A 20,144-nucleotide genomic window follows, 5' to 3' on the forward strand; every position below is an offset into this window, starting at 1 on the left:
TTTAATTTGTTTGCTAATTCCAGATCCGTTGTTGGACTGAGGTTAATATATGAAGTTTCACTATATGTGAACAAGGATAATTTGAGCACACACTTAGGATGCATGCATTGTTAAATTGATTTATTCTGCAAAGTCTGATTTTTGCATATCATGTTATTTCGGAAAAGTGTGAACTTGTTCACGTTGTTTGCAGTGGGAACAGAAAGTGATTGAGGAGTAAGCTTTTGAGGTGGGCTTTCTTTTTAATTAAGGACTATGTCCTAAATACTTTTTATGTGAAAAGGAGGTGGAAAGTGTTTGTCTTGCCATGTTTTGTATTTTAATGAACCTATCTGAAATGGCTATGCCATGTATGTTTAATCGAATTCGGGTCCCAGCAGAGCCGCAAACCCTGCTCAGACTAGTGTACACCCCGTAGATCGTGTGCTATCTCTTTGGAGTTGGCCGGTCTAGTGACTTGGTTCGTGGCCACATTCCTTGTCATGTATGTTCAGATATGGTGATGGTGAATGCGGATGGAAAATGGTTGGCCAACCGAACTTGTGAAATATATGTTTTTGGTGTACTTGGGTTTCTTTTAATTAAAACCCCCAAGGTCACTTGATTATGGCTTGACAAACTATGTTTTGGCATGTGTCCACTGAGTGCATCAAGTACTTAGCCCTGCATATTGTTTTTCTTAATGTGCAGATTGAGCGGCGATGGACGTGGAGAATGTTGAGCAGAGTTCATGGATTGTTTCGTCATGGTTAATAATTGTTGGAATTGTCGTGTCTTCATACTCGGCATTTTCCGTGTCTTGAACGCTTCCGCTAAGAGTCCTTTTCTTTAGAATTGTTTATTCGTGCAGAGTCTAACTCGTTTGAAAATTGTTTACTGTCCACTCCTTATTTCCTTAGAGTTGGTATTATTGTTAGGAAAATATTATGACGTTTTCAAGGTTAATTCAGTTATTAAGATTTTGGTCAAAGGTGTATGTTTTTCTTCCCCGCTTCTTTAATCCTCCCCCAGTCACGATCAACCTTGTTTTCTATCCTTAGAAAATGTGGGCGTGACATAGTTAGTTGAATATATGGTGTATCGCCAAAAGTAGTAAAGGAAAATTGGGACAATTAATAAGAGCATCCACAACCTCAGCCTAGGGCCAGGCCAAAGTCCATTCCACCTCATCATTCTCCCTATTTTCTGCTCCAAGCCACAACTCTTACAACCCTGTGCCTTCAGGCTATGCTCCTCCCACGACACAAACATTAAATTTCCCTATTCACAACTACTAACTACTCCCTCAGTCCTAATAGGAGTCACATTTAGTGTGGGCACGAGTTTTAAGAAATGTGAAGAATAGTGGGTTGAAAAAATTAGTTGAATATGAGGTCCACTTTTTTATATTGGTTTTATAATAAAATGTAATTGAAGTGAGTAGTTAGTGGAATGTGAGACCTAGTTATCATTTATGACAAAAGTGAAATATGACTTTTATTGTAGGACGGACTGAAATGGCAAATGTAACTCTTATTGTGGGGCGGAGGGAATATTTTAGTCGTACAATTGAAAACGATGAACAATTATAACATGAAAAAATTATTGTTCATTCTGGAAATTAATTTACAAACCCTAAAATTTAAAATTATCAAGTCTTAAAAATTCAAAATTACAATCCTTGAAATTTTTCTAAAAAAATCCTACTTGTTCTTCTTAATATTTTAGAGAGATGAAATGAATAAGATTTGGTTTGATATTTGTAGAGTTAGAAAAAAAAATTGAAAAAGTGTTCCGGCCCGACTTCGTGCGCCCACAACCTACAGAGCAGTACTTATTACCTTACCATCGACTTTAAAAACTCAATTCAATACTCCCCCGTCCCACAAAAGATGTCACATTTACTTATTTGGAAAAAGTTATCTCTCACATCATTATATAAAAATATATTTTCTCTCTTTACTTAACACATGAAACAAAACCTCCTAAAATTTTGTGCCTCCCACAAGACAAGTGTGACATTTTTTATAGAACTCTTAGAGTAAAAAAATTATAGAAAAGTTTATAAACCTAATGTATTTGTTACATTTGTAATTTGATTAAGAAATGAGTTATTTGATCAACTTTATCAGGTACAGCCAAATCTAAAATATTTGGTGGTTTAGCACTTATACAAACTGTACATATCAAACTCATGGAAAATAGTTATATATCAAAAATTAAATTCAAATACTCCCTTTATCAAAAATTAAATTCAAATACTCCATTTATCCCACTTTAGCAGTCTTAGTTTATTATTTTCGGATGTTCCACCCTTAGGAGTCTCGATTGAAATATTCTATAAATGACAATAGGCCTCACATTCCACTAACATTTTTCCACTCACATTTTATTATAAAACTAATATATAAAAGTAGGGCTCATATTTCAATATCTTTTTCACCAACTTTCCTTTACTATTCTTAAAATTTGTGTTGAACTCAAATGGGACTCAAAGGTGAGATGGGGGAGTATAACAATTTTTTTCCTTTTAATATTATTTTCTCTTAGATATCCTATTCACTTCTCCATTAAAGTTTCTTAAAGATTATTTTGTTCCGTGGACATTAGAATGTGTGACTGCAACATCCTCTTTATAACAGAGATATGTAAGATACAAATATCACAATTCCATCATTTGCAAGTAAAACTTTTTTCTTGTTCTTTCATTTCCTGCAAAATAATTTAGTAACCTTTTTCTTACTTGAGATAGATGATATTTTCTCATCTCCATAAGACTCTCATGTTCCTAGTCATATTTATAAGTAACTATTGAAACAATAAAATCTAAAGTAATGCAAAAAAATTTTCTAAATCAAGAAAATAATATTGTAGATCATGTGTTATTTTTATCGTGTGGGAGGGACGGAATGGAAATACGTGATAAATTTTCAAGAACGAAGAGAGTATTTTTATCGGGTAATAAATATGCAATCTTATCTTAAAGGTTCGGATTTTTAATTAGTTCAATGGGCTACTCAAGCTGCTATCGATCACTATCATGTAATTGCTGACTATATAATATCAGTAAATGTGTTGCTCATTATATTTTTAGAGTGTTGCGAAGATGCTTAATTATAAGAATTCATACGAATAGGTTAGAATAAAAAAAGAGCTTTTAAAATTATTATAATCATAAATGAAGTTGCAAATACTACAAGAGAAGAATATCCGTAGAGTAGAGAGAGGTACGCACGTCCATGGCGCATATGATCTCGTTTGAGATTAAGTTAGAATCCCAAATAATTCCAACCAACACCACATTTCCTAGAAAGTTTCTAATTTAGATCAAACCCTTTTCATCCCTACAAAAATTCACATGTGAAATTCAACGGCATTCTTCCCAAGAAATTCCCCCCTTTCCAAAATCCTTTCTTGATCGCATATGTTCGGGTTATGATCAGCATTTCTTGGTGGGGTGGCGATGGATGATTGTGGTGGGAGGCGATCTTTTGGGGTCTCGTTTATTTTGGTGCTGCTGCTGATTGAGGTTGTGTTTGTGGTGAAGGGGAATAATGTGGTGTTTAAAGTCCACCACAAGTATGGTGGGGCCGCAAAGGGAAAGGCACCAATTGGAGTGCTCAAGGCCCATGATTCGAAGCGCCATGCCAGAGTTCTTGCAGGTGTAGATTTCCAATTGGGTGGTGATGGATCTCCCACAAACACGGCGTACGTTTGATGCACACGGTGTTTTCATCTATCTATGCATTTATTTCTATCTTGTTTTTCATTTGCATTTGTTTGTTTGTTTGTTTTCTTGGGAGAATATGCAAAGAAAAATTGATACACCATTTAGAACGTCGCACCTTTTAAACGTAGAACGCAGAACCAAATGCTAATATACTTGGTCATTATAAAAGAATAGTAGTATAAGGTTTTTATAATAGGAAATTCAGATTAACTTATTGAACTAAGAATAAAGTGACAAGATCTTAATGGTCTCCTATTTTGATGTAGTTCTGTGTTCAATAGATGAATATACTTGGTTAATGGAATATATGGTTGATGCAGGCTCTACTTCACCAAAATTACAATAGGTACTCCTCCAGTTGACTATCATGTCCAGGTTGATACAGGAAGTGATATTCTGTGGGTGAATTGCCATAAGTGTGATAAGTGTCCCACAAAAAGTGATCTTGGAGTATGCTTCTTCCTTCCAATTTCTCTTCTTCTTTAGTTATTTAGGTTTTCAGGGTACTTTGTATATTTATGATCGTCTAAAATGAGTGCTACTGAAACTTATCTTCTTTTAATTAACCAGATATCATTGGTGCAATATAACCTCAAGGCCTCCTCCACTGGACAAGTCGTCACTTGTGATCAAGAGTTCTGTGCTACAGTATTCAGTACTCCGAATCCAAATTGCAAGGTTGGAATGAACTGCGAATACGCTGTTACTTATGGAGATGGGGGCAAGACTGAGGGTTACTTTGTGAGAGATACCTTCAGATTTGATCGAGTAACTGGAAACCGTCAGACGTCACCAATGGATGGATCTGTAGCATTTGGGTGAATATAACTGGAAACCGTCTTTCCGTTTGCTTAGTTCCAACTATAATACTGATTTTGTGCCTTTCATGTACGTTTTTTGTATCTAAAATAGGTGTTCAGCTAAACAATCTGGGGAGTTAGGTTCGTCTTCACAGGCTGTTGATGGGATTGTTGGTTTCGGACAAGCAAACACATCCATTCTTTCACAGCTTTCTTTGGCCGGAAAGGTGAAGAAGATCTTTTCACATTGCTTGGACAGTAAGAAGGGAGGCGGCATATTTGCTCTGGGAGAGGTTGTGGAGCCAAAAGTAGTCACAGCGCCAATCGTTCCAAATCAGTGAGTGGCTCTGTTACTTATTTTTATATGTACTTCATTGTAGTGGTAGTTTTATCTAGTAAGTAAAAAAATTTCCATTATTCTTGAATTTGCTGGACCTCATCTAATTGAACTTCTAACCTTATCATCTTAGGGCTCATTATAATCTTATTCTGAAGGGAGTTCAGGTGAGTGATAAAAACATAGACCTTCTTCCAACAGGTGTATTCGGCATAGGGCCCCCTCGGAGGGCCATAATCGACAGTGGCACGACCCTTGCCTATCTTCCAGCAGACATGTATGAGAAGGTTATCACTAAGGTGCACAATACATTCTTTGTTCGTTAACTTTTTTTGGTATCGTCTATCTCAACCACACACGCCTAAATATCTTTCGATCTGTAGATAATGGAGTTGCAACCAAAGATGCAAATGCATATGGTTGAGGATGAGTTCAAATGTTTTTGGTTTACTGCCAAGTAAGCATACAACAAATATGTGTAACTAATACTTTATCCTGTTCACAAATTCACCCCTTTATGTGAGATCAGAGTAATTGTTTCTCTCACATGTATGTCTGCAGCATTGATGCCGCATTCCCAGTTGTAACGTTTCAATTTGAGAACTCACTTTCATTGCAAGTTTATCCTCACAATTATCTGTTTGAAGTTCGTGTAAGTAAACTGCGCCATACGATTCAGTGTTATTTAGTGCATTATACTCATGCAACATAACTTCAAATCGCAGGATACAGAATATTGCATCGGTTGGCAGGTGAGTGGAATGCAGTCAAAGGATGGGCAAGAATTGACTTTGTTAGGAGGTATATGTGCAGTTCACTTTGCTAGTAGACACTTTGTAGAATCTAACAAGTAAAACTGTAAACTTTAGGAACTGAATCGAACCTATGCAGATATTGCCTTATCCGACAAGCTTGTTGTGTACGATCTTGATAATCAGACGATTGGATGGGCACAATATAACTGTGAGTACAACTTCACTTTTGCTTTTTGTTCCCTGTGTGCATCATTATTTGAAGTTATGAAGTTAGTATAAAGTTGAAATGAATATGGTGAGCAAATTATGGAAAACGAACGATTGCTTGGAAATTCGAACTTGCCCTGTTAGATAAGATACAAACATTGTTGTAAGCTTGTCGTTTCCCCCTGATATAGGATAATGCAATCTACTAAAAAAATCTTTCAGCTCGTGTATCATACATGACCCGTCTCTCAACTTAGAAGAGCCTAAGTTAAGCTCGACTTGTTTATTACTCCCTCAGTCCACAAAAAGTAGACAAAGTTGTAAATGGCCCGGTATTAATTGGTAAAGTGAGGGGGAGGGGGGGGGGGGAATGGGGTGGAAGTAGTGTTAGTGGATTGTGGGGTCCACATTTAGAATGATGTGTAGGGTTAGTATTGGTTTGAAACTTTCCATTTTTAGACTTAGTCTAATTTTGGTGGACGGCCTAAATGGTAAAACTTGTCTATTTTTTGTGACGGAGGGAGTACAAGACTAACCCTTTGTTACCCATCTCAGGTTCATCGAGCATCAAAGTGAAGGACGAAGAGAGTGGCAATGCGTATGATGTTGTTGCCCATGACATATCTTTGGATCCCTCCCCATTGAAGGCTAATGTTATATCGGTTCTTATGTTTGTAGCCGTTGTTCTCAGTCTGTTCGTATGAGCTTCTAAAAAAGGAGGCAGCAACAAGAAATACTGCTGGTTGTCGTGTCATGTCGTGTCGTGTCGTGTCATGAACAGGCAAGAAGCTTTACACTGGATATCCAATTGTCAAGGTGAAAAATTGGAGATTTTCAACACCCTAGTCTGCTTTACCTTAGAGATTGCTGCTCCTTGTATATTTGTTTCAATCTTATGTATATTTTCTTTAAATTTTATGGTATAGAAATTACATGAACATTGTAAAGTGAAACAAGAATAACAGTCTTTCATTTCTATTCTTTAGAGAAGAAGTGTTTCAACAATTCACCTTTACTGTAGAATGAAGGAAAATGAAACTTAAACAAGAAGCTGAAGATAATAAATAGAATACTAAAGAATCAATTATTGAATCGGCATGAATCTATCTTACCAACTCCTAGCAAACAAATTGCAGCATTGGTTGCTACCATTCTCATCTGGTGGTAAAGCAGTCACTCCTCTTACCGGACTATCGACATTCCTGTCCGTCTCTTCCGGTGTCTTGTACCTATAAAAGCACGCTACCAACATAAACACGACTAAGTTCACAGTACTCAAACCGGCTAGCACCCAGTAATACCGGTCCAAACGGCTCTTGTCCAACGTGGACTGAAACCAGCTCTTGTTACCCCCGGGGCCTCACTTAATTTTCCCACGACATAAACTGAAAGTACGCTGCTCATGAATCCGAGACCAGAAACTCCCCTTGCAAAACAACTGAGGTACTTGCTCATGCATTTAGGAGATTGATCTTTATAGAATTCAACAACACTCATTTCAAAGAATGTGTCAAGGCCGCCTGCGAGAAGAATGAACTGGAAGAGCAGCAAAAACACACTCATGGGAATGTTCTTATCTGTGGTCTCTAGCAAGACATGTTTTTCAATCACAAGACATGTTTTTCAATCACTTTAAGCCTACGTAGCTCCATTTTGGCCACGGTTATGCAACAAAGAATGGAGAATATCCTCGCGACATCCAAGCCCCCTAGCTCAAGTGGTTGAGGAGGGAGGCAAGGATACCGCGCCATCCTAGAGGTCACGAGTTCGACCCCTGGGAGGCCCAACTTGGGGATTAATTTCCCCTGGGGAGTTCTTGAGTCCTGGCCTGGATCTAGGATTAATTTCCCCTGGCCTGGATCCAGGATTAATTTTCCCTGGAGAGTTCTTGAGTCCTGGCCTGGATCTAGGCTTTTCCCTGAAGAGTTCTTGAGTCCTGGCCTGGATCCAGGCACTGGGGGAGATAGGTTAACTTGGTACCCTTGATTGACCCAGGCGCGGGGGGAGATAGGTTAACTTGGTACCCTTGATTGGGTTGATACAGTTAACTGGTCTGGATCCTTGCGGACACTGGCGGATCCAGGTGGGGTCGGGCGGGGTCGGGCGACCCCACCACCTGCCACGGAGTGCACCGGAAAGCTACTTTCTTCGGCCTCCGACCCTACGGCATTCACGTCTCCGCCCCCACCTCACGTCCTCACGCTGTGTGAGATGATGAGGAGACTGATCAGAGAGAAAGGAAGGAAGTGAGGCAGCCGGATGGGTAGACTGTTGTCGAGAACGAAGGAGTTGGAGGGGAAGAGTCCTTCCGCGGTTTTTGTTTTCGAAGAGAAAGAGGAATGGTATTGGAGATGTCATTATTGTTTTCTCATCCCTATATTCACTCGTGAAATAGAATAAACCGGCATCAATAAATTTAACTAAGTTTAAAAGATTAAATATCTTAAATATGTTATCTAATTGTAAAATGGGCTTTGAAATATTTTCTTTATTTGAATTAATTCTTAGAAGTCCATTAAAAATATTTTCTCATCTTATCAATTAATGTTAAGCAGTAGTAGTAATATTTTTTTTACAGTATATCAAAATCAACTTATCTAAATTAACCACGTAAATATTTCTTAATTTCTTCTACTCTTAGTTTTATAATTTAAATTTTCAACCTTATTATTCATATTCAATTTTTTAAATCTTTAAAAATTTGGTATGTTACAGGAAAATTATGCTATGTGTATGTCATTTTTTTTGTCAAAATACATAATATAACATAATTGTTCTCTCTTACTTTATTATTTATTTGCATCTTTGTTTTATCTAAGATCATATTTTATTCTTTCTTTAGTTAGCTCCATAAACGTCTTTTTCTTAAATTCTGTATCCAAAAGAAGCGTCTCGCTTATAACGGGACGAAGAAAGTGGAGTATGTTATTTTAAGAATATCGATACTCGCATGAATTATTTATATTAAAAAATATATTTATAAAAATATTTAATTTAAACAATTATTTTAAATAAATATTTACTATCTTGTTAAACCCCACGATAATTTGTTCCTGGATCCGCCATTGCTTGCGGAGATAGGTTAACTTCGTACCCTTGATTGGGTTGATACAGTTAACTGGTCTAGATCCGTGCTTGGGAAAGGTTGGTTGACTCGTTCCTTCCCATCCCGACAACGAAGCGCAACTCGGTGGTAAGACACTTCACCTCCGACCGTTAGGCCGGAGGTCCGAGTCACTTCGGAGGTAGATGGGGAACCATCGTCGATCCTCCTTTAAAAATAAAAAAAGAAAAGAAAAATATCATCGCGACTGCAATTTCCCATGGGGGGTCCGTGTTTTCCATATTTCTGTATAAGGCATTTAGCCCGTGAGGTGAAAAGAAATTTGTTTGCCCAATTTGATAAGACACATAAAACACCTGAGAATTCGCGTAGGGCGGAAGCCATCATTTTCCTGGCCATTTTCTCTATAATATCGATCATCATTTGGGGAAGGCTGAGATATAAAAACACTCTGCACACACTAGTTATCGGACTCCCTTGTGGTGTAACCTCTCTATATGCCCACGAACCTCTCAAGAAAATTCCACTTAGAAACAGAAGGGCTGCAGCAGCAGTGAAGATTGCTGGAATACCAATTATGAAAACTGGTTTGTAAAGATTGGGTGGCTATCTTCTTGATTGAGCTGAATCAAACGTTTTGAAGATGGGTGTGCAAGGAATCGCAAAGACGTTTATTGATTGAGGGAGAAACGAGCTACAATTGAAAAGGAAGAACAACCTAACTAACAAACAGAAACAGCTATTTAAAGACAAACTAATCTAACGGCTAGTTAGATCTAATGGCTGCAGTTTAATCCTCAAACTAAAACTCCATCGGACGGCTGCTGTGTATTCGAAGCTCGATCAAGCTTCTTTGCTCCCTTCTTCAATACACAATGATGCAGTCGAGCTATCACATTACAAATCTCCACCTTGATTGCTCAGACTGCTATTACTCCAGTCTACAAACATTTACAAGCTTCATGCACAGTTCTAGCTTGCTCTTAGGCAACGGTTTTGTTAGCATATCTGCTGGATTTTCAACCGTGTCTACATTGAAAACCTTTACTTCTCCTTCCTCTATCTTCTAACGGATGAAGTGCAAACGTACATCTATATGCTTACTCCTTTCATGATATACTTGATGCTTGGCTAAGCATATTGCACTAGTGTTATCACATCCAATAGCAACTGCACTCTGATTCACACCAAAATCTCCCAGAATACCTCTGAGCCAATAACTTTCTTTTACAGCAGCTGCAAGCGCCATGAACTCAGCCTCCGTAGTGGATAGCGCAACCACCGCTTCAAGACTACTCTTCCAACTCACAGCAGATCCATAAAGTGTGAAGATGTAGCCTGATTGAGATCTGCGGGTGTCTACATTACCCGCATAGTCAGAGTCTGACCAGCCAATAAGAGCATCATCTGTGAATTCCCTTGCTCCATCAAATAAAATTCCCATATTACTGGCCCCTTTCGTATACTTCATTAACCATTTCAAGGCTGACCAATGTTCCTTACCATGATTTGACATGTATCTAGAAGTAGTAGACACAGCCTGTGCGATGTCAGGCCTTGTACTAATCATTGCATACATTGCACTCCCTATTACACTTGCATAAGGAATCTTCCTCATCTCTGCTGCATCATCTTCAGTCTTAGGAGCTTGATCCATTGAAAGCTTATAATGCTGACCCATAGGGACTGATACCTCTTTCAGATTATCCAGCCCAAATTTCTTTAGCATTCTCAATACATAATCACACTGAGTCAGCCAAATTTTCCTTCTTTCTCTGTCTCTGATCACAGTCATGCCCAAGATCCTCCTTGCTGGACCTAAATCCTTTATTTCAAAAGCTGAACTTAGGTCCCTCTTGATTTTCTGAACCTCTTCCATACATGCCCCAGCTAGAAGCATATCATCAACATATAGTAATAAGAAAGCAACAGCAGCTCCACCTTCATTCTTAATATATACACACTCATCATATTTGGAGCTTACAAAACCAACACTGACCATATGATCATCAAACTTCCTATGCCACTGTCTGCTGGCTTGTTTCAGACCATATAAACTCTTCTTCAAGAGACAAACCTTCCCTTTTTCTTCTGGGTTAACAAAGCCCTCAGGCTGCTGCATATAAATTGTCTCCTTGAGATCCCCATGTAGGAAGGCCGTCTTCACATCAAGCTGCTCCAACTCCCATCCTCTCCTTGCCACAACAGCTAGTAATATTCTGATCGATGTGTGCTTAACTACTGGACTGAAAACTTCATCAAAATCAACACCCTGCTGTTGGGTGAAACCTCTGGCTACCAGTCTTGCTTTGAACCTTATACCTTCCTGTCCTGCAGCTTCAATCTTCTTTTTGAATACCCATTTACAACTCACAACCCTCCTTCCATCCGGCTTCTCCACCAACACCCAAGTTCCATTTTTCAATAGAGATTCTATTTCTTCTATCATGGCTTGCATCCATTTTTCCCATTCCTTACCTTGCATGGCCTCATTGTAAGAACTTGGTTCTGAACATTCAATCTCTTCAGCAATCAATAAAGCATAAAAGAGGAACTCAGCATCTGAGTATTTAGATGATGGCTTGATAGTCCTTCTGGACCTATCTCTTGCAAGCTTCCAATTCTCCAAACTTGCTGTCTCAGGTTGTTGAGCATCTTGATCATTCAAAACTGGATCAACTACTACATCATGAGTATTGTCAGAAGTTTCAGACTCCATCTGAGTTGGAGGCTCCACCTCAATTACTGAAGGAGGAGCAGAAGCTGCAGAGCCTTTATCATGGCTCTTGTCTCTGAATGGTAGATCATGCTCCCAGAAAATCACATCTCTGCTTAATACAATCTTACCATTTCTAGGCTCTATGCACCAGAGCCTATATCCTTTAACACCGGATTGATACCCAAGCATGACACATTTCAATGCTCGAGCTTCCAACTTGCCTTGCTTCATATGAGCAAAGGCCTTGCACCCAAAAGTTCTGAGTTTAGAGTAGCCATTGTAGCTCCCATACCATCTAAAATCAGGAGTATCCCCATTTATACTGGAAGAAGGACATTTATTTATGAGTTTGGCAGCCGTGGAGGCTGCCTCTGCCCAAAATCTTTTTCCCAGACCAGAAGCAAGAAGCATGCACCTAACTCTTTCAAGAACCGTTCTATTGAACCTTTCTGCAACCCCATTCTGTTGGGGGTTCAACGGCACCGTTCTATGCCTCTTTATTCCTTTACCCTTGCAATATTCATCAAATTCACCAGATAGATACTCAAGTCCATTATCGGTTCTAAAACACCTCAGGCTCATCCCCTTTTCTGCCTCCACTTCTGCACACCAATCCTTAAAACGACTGAAGGCCTCGGATTTCTCTTTCAATATGTATAACCATGACTTTCTAGAATAGTCATCGATTATACTCATGTAATACCTACCCCCTCCAATCGATTGTTCTTGAGCGGGCCCCCATAAATCACTATGTGCGTAGTCTAGAGGCTGAGAAGAAGAGTGAGTACCTCTCGGGTATGGTAACTTCTTGGCCTTTCCCAGAACGCACTCTTCACATGAAAGATTCTTCTCACCATCTGAGCATGACAGAACTCCCTTCTTCACTAATTCCCTCACACTCCCGACTGATGGGTGTCCCAGCCTGGTGTGCCATTGCATCAGGCTGCAAGATGTCACTACATTTGATTCCCCAGAACTCTTGCTGCAGATTAAGGCATCCATATAGTACAGACTCCCCCTCCTTTCTGCTCTCATCAGTATTTTCCCATCCTTACACACCTCCATTTTTCCATTGGCAGATGTGAAAGAACAACCCTTTCTTTCTAGGAAACCTAAAGACACCAAGTTTCTCTTTACATCAGGGATGTACCTCACTCCACTCAGAACAATGGTACCCCTTTTATTTTCATTTTCCAATCTCACCGAGCCAATCCCCTGAATAGAACACACCTGATTGTTCCCCAAAATAACAGAGCCAGTAGCTTCCCCAATCTCCTCAAACCATTCAATGTTTGGACACATATGAAAACTACAACCGGAGTCCATAATCCAGGATCCCAAGATTCTGTTATCAATCACATTCAGAACCTCATTGATCTCCTCTTCCTCCACCCCCTCTGCCGAATTAACCGCCTTGCCTTCACTTTCTTGTTTTCTCTTCCAAGCAAAGCAATCCTTCTTCAAATGACCTGGCTTCTTACACCAATGGCAAGAGCGGGTTTCTTTCTGACCAGATGAGCTGTTCTTGAAAACTTCCTGAGGTTTCTTAAATGGCTGCTTCTTTCCCTTGAATTTTCTGACATTCAGGCTCTCAGCATTTGAAGTCGCAGCCTTCATCTCGCCCTTTTGAAGTTCCTTGGCCCTCAAAGCAGTCTGAACCTCAAGTAGCGTGATGGTTCTATCCCTACCATACAGGAAGCCATCACGAAATTGATCATAAGAATGCGGTAAGGCATTGAGCAACAAGATCGCCTTGTCCTCATCTCCTATCGATACATCGATATTTTCCAGATCGTCGACCGCCTTATCGAACTCTTCTAGCTGCTCCAGAACCCCAGTTCCCTCCAAGAACTTATATGAGAAGAGACGCTGCTTCATGAACAGCCTATTCGCAAAGGATTTCGTGAGATACAGATCCTCCAATCGAGTCATCATACTTGCCGCGGTCTTTTCTTTTGCTACTTCGCGTAGCACTTTATCGCCGAGGCAAAGCACAATGGCACTATGTGCTTTAGCTTCAACTTCCGCCTTCTTGGCCAGCGCCTTCTCATCTAAGGCCGCCTCCTTCCCCTTTTCATCATCAACCACAAGCGCCGAAGCCAAGCCTTGCTGGATCAACATAGCTCGCATTTTCATTCTCCAAAGGGCGAAATCATTCTTCCCCGTAAACTTCTCCGCCTCAAACCTAGAGGCCATCGATCTTCGCGATTTTGCTTCCAAGCCGTGAAATCGAACCGATCCAAGAAGGTTCGCTTCCCACAGACGGCGCCAATTGTAAAGATTGGGTGGCTATCTTCTTGATTGAGCTGAATCGAACGTTTTGAAGATGGGTGTGCAAGGAATCGCAAAGACGTTTATTGATTGAGGGAGAAACGAGCTACAATTGAAAAGGAAGAACAACCTAACTAACAAACAGAAACAACTATTTAAAGACAAACTAATCTAACGGCTAGTTAGATCTAACGGCTGCAGTTTAATCCTCAAACTAAAACTCCATCGGACGGCTGCTGTGTATTCGAAGCTCGATCAAGCTTCTTTGCTCCCTTCTTCAATACACAATGATGCAGTCGAGCTATCACATTACATGGTTGTTTGCAGAATTCTCTTGCGCCTTCGTTGCTGTCATGATCATTATCCAATTGTTGCTCATCAAGAAAGGGTTTGACGGAGATGAAATTTCCAGCTACTTTTGTGGGCGATGAACACATTTAGGTTTGTAGTCTTTGCACGTACCAGTAGCACCAGCAAGAACCGGAGGCGTAGACATAGTGACTAATCCGATTCCCTGTAACATAAGATAGCCTTTAAGTAAAGTAAAGTGTTTTATAGCTAGAATAATATATCAACATTGATCTAAATCAACCATAAAAACACACACAAACACAAACGAATCTATCTGAAGTTAGTAACATTACAAAAGCACACATATACCAGACTTGAAATTTCTATGATTCTTCGAATCTTAAACTCACCAAACTATAGGAAATGCTAGAAATCACGAGCATCGTTCGGTTTCCGAGAAGGGTGTCGACGAGGAAAAGAAAGAAAACGGGTAATATCATTGAAATTCCACCCCATATGTTCAAAATTCCAGCAGCATTAACAAAGCTTATATTCCAAACTTTGGTTAAATAGTTTTGCATGACGAATAGTGCATATGAGACCAATATGTCAGCCCATAGCAGAGCTGCAAATAACATGAAGAACACTTGGGCAAAATCTAGAAAAAAAAAAAAAAAAGTAACCCTTTTTAGTTTGAGGCAAATATACCTGAGGGACAATGTGTAGGTTGAGAAGTTATGTTCTTGGCATTGTTGAGAACACTGATACCTTTAATGGAGGCATTGATGAAGCAGCTGAGTTGACCAACACTTCTGGCAAAGACGACTAGTAAACGAGTGTACAAACAGAGGACAAGGAATGATTGAAACCGGTATTTTACATTTCTTTTATCTAAAAGAATATTGATTGCTTTAGTGATGAGCATTCACTAATTTGCTTTATTCTATTTTAAATATGAATTTCATACTCGTGTGAATATGAAGACCAAGAATAAGAAAAAATCAATATGGGCAAAATCTATGTCCAGCCAATACAGCGTACAAAAAACTTTAAAATCCATTACAGCGTAAAAACTGTTTATTGCTATGACGCAATATTATTTTATTTTTTATTTAGTATTCCCTCCATCTCAAGGTCATGGCACTCAAGGCATAATAGTTTATAAAAAGTTGTTTTATACTCTTTCTCTCTCTGTACAGTATGAACTATGTTCATCTCAAAAAAATATCTAACTTTCTATTTTTATAATATTTAAACAATATATTATCTTTACACCACATTTTATTTACAACTTTTATTATTAGGTGGTGTTCGATTTCCAAGATAAAATAATATTAAGATATAATCTATGATTATTTTGTGAGATTATTTTAGTCATAGGGGGTTAGTTATGACTAATTATCTCATGATTAAATATCTAGGATTGAGTTGTAGTATTGAATCTCAAGCACTTTTGTGAAACCGAACACCACTTTTACACTACACTATCAATGATGTGAAGTCCACTATCCACTAGCACTACTTATACTATCATTTATCTCTCTCTTATTTTATCAATTATACATTAAACATTTAAAATGATGTGCAGAGTTATTATTGATTTAAAACTTTCTATTTTCAGAATTAGTCTAACTTTGTTGGGCGGTCCAAAATTATAAAATTTGTCTATTTTTCTGTGGAGAATTATTATATTTGTGAAATCCGACTGCAGAATTAAGAAAATGCATATTGGAAAAGGTTGACTACGATATTGATATTAGGTTATAAGAATAAAATTAATTTTCTCCACTCTTGCAACTTCATGATGTTTGCGTAGAATTATGAGGTGCTGACTTGATTTTATACACAGCAAGTCAAATTTAAAGTTAAGAAAAATAGGTGGTTGGGTTTTGAAATTGTTATAAACACAAGAATGAATTTTGTAAATAATAATCTCTCCGTTCTATAATAGTGTGTTCCATAATAGTGAAAACATATATTTTTAGCACGAAGATCAAGAAATATGTGTAATGCATTAAACAAAAAAAATAATAAAATAAGAGAGAAGAAAAAGTAGAAAGTGCAGTTATTTTGTGGCAACCACCATTGTGGGAAATTTTCATGTACAAAAGTTGAAATATGTATGAATTCACTTAACAAAAATAAAAGAGTGATAAGTTTTTTGTTTAAAGCATCAGGATTAACAAAAACAAGAGCAACATTTGGAGTTTTCATCAATCCCACCAAAATCACCACCTCCCAAATCTTGCAGCTCCGATTCCTTATATCGATAAAATATTGCGACGACCAGAAAAAGCAAGTGCCATCAACCAAGACAAACTCCAATAGTACTTATCCAGCCTACTCCCAATTCATTTTCCCCCCTCGTTCACTCACTTTCCCCAGAATCCCTACACCAAACCAAACACAGCGCTTATCATAAACGGCAAGTATCTCCGCGTCGAAACAGGGGACTGATCCACAAAGAAGCAAAGCGCGCTATAGTTAAAGATTCCAGTCGAAGCCCCGAGCAGAACAAACTGCGGAAGCAGCCAAAACATGCTCATCGGCACTGTCTCGTCTGGCTTTTCCACTAGTCCATGCCTTTGCACCACCCCCAGCCTCCGGTCCTCCACTTTGGCCGCGGTGATGCAGCACAGTATCATTGATACTGCGATCCCTAGGGGAGGAGCGAACTTTATGGACCCCGATTGGGCTAAGCGATTCGCTACCATACCATATAGCTTCGCAATCTGGTTCTGAGTTTGGTCAGAGGAGGGCTACCGAGGGGAGCTTCAGGCGACCCACTTTGTGGTCCAGTTGCTCGACGAAGTAGGTGAAGCCGATGGCGTTGACCACGCCACACAAAATGAATGTCATCCACACAGGAATCATGCGTATGATCGTTTTCGTCTCCTCCACTTCGGTCACTGTGCAGAGTCGCCATAGATTCTCGGCTTGTTCCTCTACAGGCTTCGTCGGTATCACAACTGCAGCCTTGTCCAAGCACCTAAACATGTCAAATTAAAATTGATGATCAAGTGTTACCGACTCTGGTGTGGGGTATATAGACTAAATAGGCTCGATCTCCTAACAAGCTAGTCTTCTGAGAAGAAATACATACCTGAGGCTCTTTTTGTGTGGAATGACATAGAGTTGTGGATGATTAACCTCGAATAACTCCTTAGGATCTCTCGGGATTCGATAAAACAACTTGGAAACAGCAGCAACGAAAACTCGAAAGAAGACCGTTAAAGGGCTTCCCAGCTGCGGGAAATACTTGTAAGAACAGGATCCGCTAAAGAAGAGGAGAGTGGCGACGAGAGTGCAGATGGCCGGAATCCCAAACCTAACAGACCACGGCTTTATATAGGGAAGGCCTAAAACGGCGACAAAGGTGAGGACGATGGTGGCCAGAATGCTGTAAAAGAACTTCCAGAAGGTTCTCTCAGCGGTGTCGAAGTCATCCTGGTCTTCGCCCTCTACTGGAATGAATTGCTCTGCCATGAACGAGTTCCAACAGGTCATGTGGCCCGACATGCCGAATGCTATCAAATGCAGCGCGGTGTAGAAGAGGATTCTCTGGCCCTGCCCTATGCATTCCGGGTTGTACTCTCTGCAGCTTCCCATTGTACGTCCCAGCACCGGCGGAGTCGACATTGCCAGGAACCCTAATCCCTGTAGGAATACATTCATCTTAGGTTGGCAATTAGCCGAATTAGATATTAAAAGGGATTGTTTTTTACAGCGCTGTAAGAGAAGCTGGAGAGGAGGAGCATCCAGTAATTTCCGGTTATGGTTTCGGCTAGGAATGCTAGGGTAACGGTAATATCGTCGTCACACCCCAAAAGACGTTCACAATTGCGGCGGCGCGTGTGAAACCGAGCTTCCATACGTTGGTTAAGTATGCCATCATCATGTACATGGCCAATATATCCACCCATAGCAGAACTGCACAAGAAAAATGAGGTGTAATTTAACAACATATAAAGTACTACTCTAGTAAAAATGGGATTATTGAACAAATTGATATAGCCAGATGAACAACCAGCCTTCAACTACTGATTTGATTTGTTCTTCTCAGGTACATGAATTTGCTCATATATTCTATTTCACACATAAAGGTATCCACTGTGGGGAGCCCGCGGCTATAGCCACAGGTTGGGGCGGAGGGCGGGCGGGCTATAGTGGAGAAGTTGTTCGCCCGCGGGGCGGACACCGAAATGGGGGCGGTAGGGGGCGGACGGGCTTCAGCCGACTCCGGGGCGAGGACGCGGCAAAATGGGGGCGGACGCGGCTATAGGCGCGGCGCCTATAGTGGCGGCACCGACTGCCGCGGCTATAGCCGATTTTAATTTTATTTTTTTTTACCTTTCAATTCACCTATAAATACACCACACTCAATTTATTATTTTCACACCATTCCAACTCTACATCTATAAAAATTTCTCTCACTACAATTTGGGGTCGGAAATGAACAATTTATGGAGAGACAGCTGGAATGCTCTGATTCAACAGGTGCAACACCAGGCCGCCCAGGAGGAAGCAGCCCGTTTGGCGGAGGAGGCGGAGAATGCGGAGGATGCGATCCCTCGTGCCATTACTCATCGGCGGACAATCCCACGAGACCACGTCGGTGCGCACCAGCGTCTAATGGATGATTACTTTGTGGATAACCCCCATTATCCACCCGAGATATTCCGCCGGAGATTCAGGATTTCGCGACGGCTGTTCAACTATATAGCGACGAATTTGGCGGAGCGTTACCGGTGCTTCACCATCCGGCGTGAAGCGGCTGGCCGAATCGGGCTGTCTACGCAACAGAAGTGCACCGCTGCAATCCGGCAGCTTGCCTACGCCGGACCAGCGGACATGTTCGATGAATACCTACAGATGGGTGAGACGACTGGCCTCACGGTGCTTAGGCAGTTCTGTAAGGGGATCCGGGAAATTTTCGGTGGGGAGTTTCTACGAAAGCCCAACCCAGATGAGTGTCAACACCTACTGGATATGCACGGTTCGATGCACGGGTTCCCAGGAATGTTAGGAAGCATCGATTGCATGCATTGGGAGTGGAGGAACTGTCCCGTGGCATGGGAAGGCCAGTTCACTACTGGATTCAAAAGCAAACATCCAACGATGATTCTGGAAGCCGTTGCGGACTACCGTCTATGGATCTGGCATGCGTATTTCGGTGTGGCAGGTTCGAACAATGACATCAATGTTCTTCAGTCATCGCCGCTCTTCAACGAGGAGTGCCGGGGGAGGGTCCAGAAATCAGCTTCGTAGCCAACGGTACGCAGTACAATAGGGCCTACTATTTGGCAGATGAGATATATCCGCGGTGGCCCGTATTCATGAAGATTGTCCGCCAACCGGTTGGACCGAAGAAACAATATTTTGCGCGCAAACAAGAGAGTGCTAGGAAGGATGTTGAGCGGGCTTTTGGTGTCCTCCAATCGCCGTGGGCTATTATACGGTGTCCGGCACGAGTTTGGCACGAAGATGATGTCGCGAATATTATGTTAGCCTGTATCATATTGCATAATATGATAATAGAAGATGAAGGCTTTGCGACAGAGCGATGGGCGCCGGAAGAGGGCGCAAGTACAAGTCACGGTGTTGCCTCCACGCCGATCCAGATGGGCGTACCACGAAGCAATGAATATTTGATCCAACGCTTCGCTGATATGCGCAGGACCACATCACATAACACATTGCGGGCCGATTTGATTGAAGAAGTGTTGGCACGTAGGGGAGATGGTGGCCTTCCTCTAAATGATAAGGTTCAATGGACTTCTCGCGACGTCGCGGGCGGCGAACCGCCCATGTTAGTGATTTGTACTAGATTAAATGTAGTGTGTAATTTTAATTTTAATTTTAATTTTAATTTTAATTTTAATTCTAATTTTAATTCTACTTCGTATAGTCGTGTTCTTCTAATTTCGTATAGCCCGATAAATTTGATCATAATTACTTGAAACATTATAAAATGAAAGTTGATTATAAAAT

The 20,144-nt window shown here is 40.4% G+C and overlaps 2 protein-coding genes and 1 pseudogene across 3 annotated transcripts; 1 reads left to right on the top strand and 2 right to left on the bottom strand.

The window, feature by feature from the left end:
• Window positions 1-3,151: 3,151 nt before the first annotated feature.
• LOC121801460 (aspartic proteinase 36-like) lies at window positions 3,152-6,798 on the top strand. Of its 2 annotated transcripts, none has more exons than XM_042200954.1 (10): window positions 3,152-3,687; window positions 4,030-4,159; window positions 4,280-4,527; window positions 4,622-4,846; window positions 4,980-5,145; window positions 5,230-5,303; window positions 5,408-5,498; window positions 5,572-5,647; window positions 5,716-5,809; window positions 6,364-6,502. In XM_042200954.1, exons 1-9 carry the CDS (start codon window positions 3,443-3,445, stop codon window positions 5,775-5,777), a joined length of 1,317 nt encoding a protein of 438 aa, XP_042056888.1. In that variant the 5' UTR covers window positions 3,152-3,442; the 3' UTR covers window positions 5,778-5,809; window positions 6,364-6,502. The 2 variants fall into 2 exon arrangements, with proteins under 2 accessions (XP_042056888.1, XP_042056887.1); XM_042200953.1 differs by having other exon boundaries at window positions 3,153-3,687; window positions 5,738-5,809; window positions 6,364-6,798.
• A 7,138-nt stretch (window positions 6,799-13,936) lies between these two features.
• LOC121800858 lies at window positions 13,937-15,078 on the bottom strand. The gene is made up of 3 exons (XM_042200351.1): window positions 14,862-15,078; window positions 14,564-14,778; window positions 13,937-14,376 (listed from the first exon to the last, which is right to left on the bottom strand). Exons 1-3 carry the CDS (start codon window positions 15,076-15,078, stop codon window positions 14,275-14,277), a joined length of 534 nt encoding a protein of 177 aa, XP_042056285.1. The 3' UTR covers window positions 13,937-14,274.
• Window positions 15,079-16,332: 1,254 nt separating this feature from the next.
• Window positions 16,333-18,108, bottom strand: LOC121800859 (annotated as a pseudogene).
• Window positions 18,109-20,144: the final 2,036 nt, after the last annotated feature.

The sequence above is a fragment of the Salvia splendens genome, chromosome 4, assembly GCF_004379255.2.
Source record: "Salvia splendens isolate huo1 chromosome 4, SspV2, whole genome shotgun sequence".
Lineage (NCBI taxonomy): Eukaryota > Viridiplantae > Streptophyta > Magnoliopsida > Lamiales > Lamiaceae > Salvia > Salvia splendens.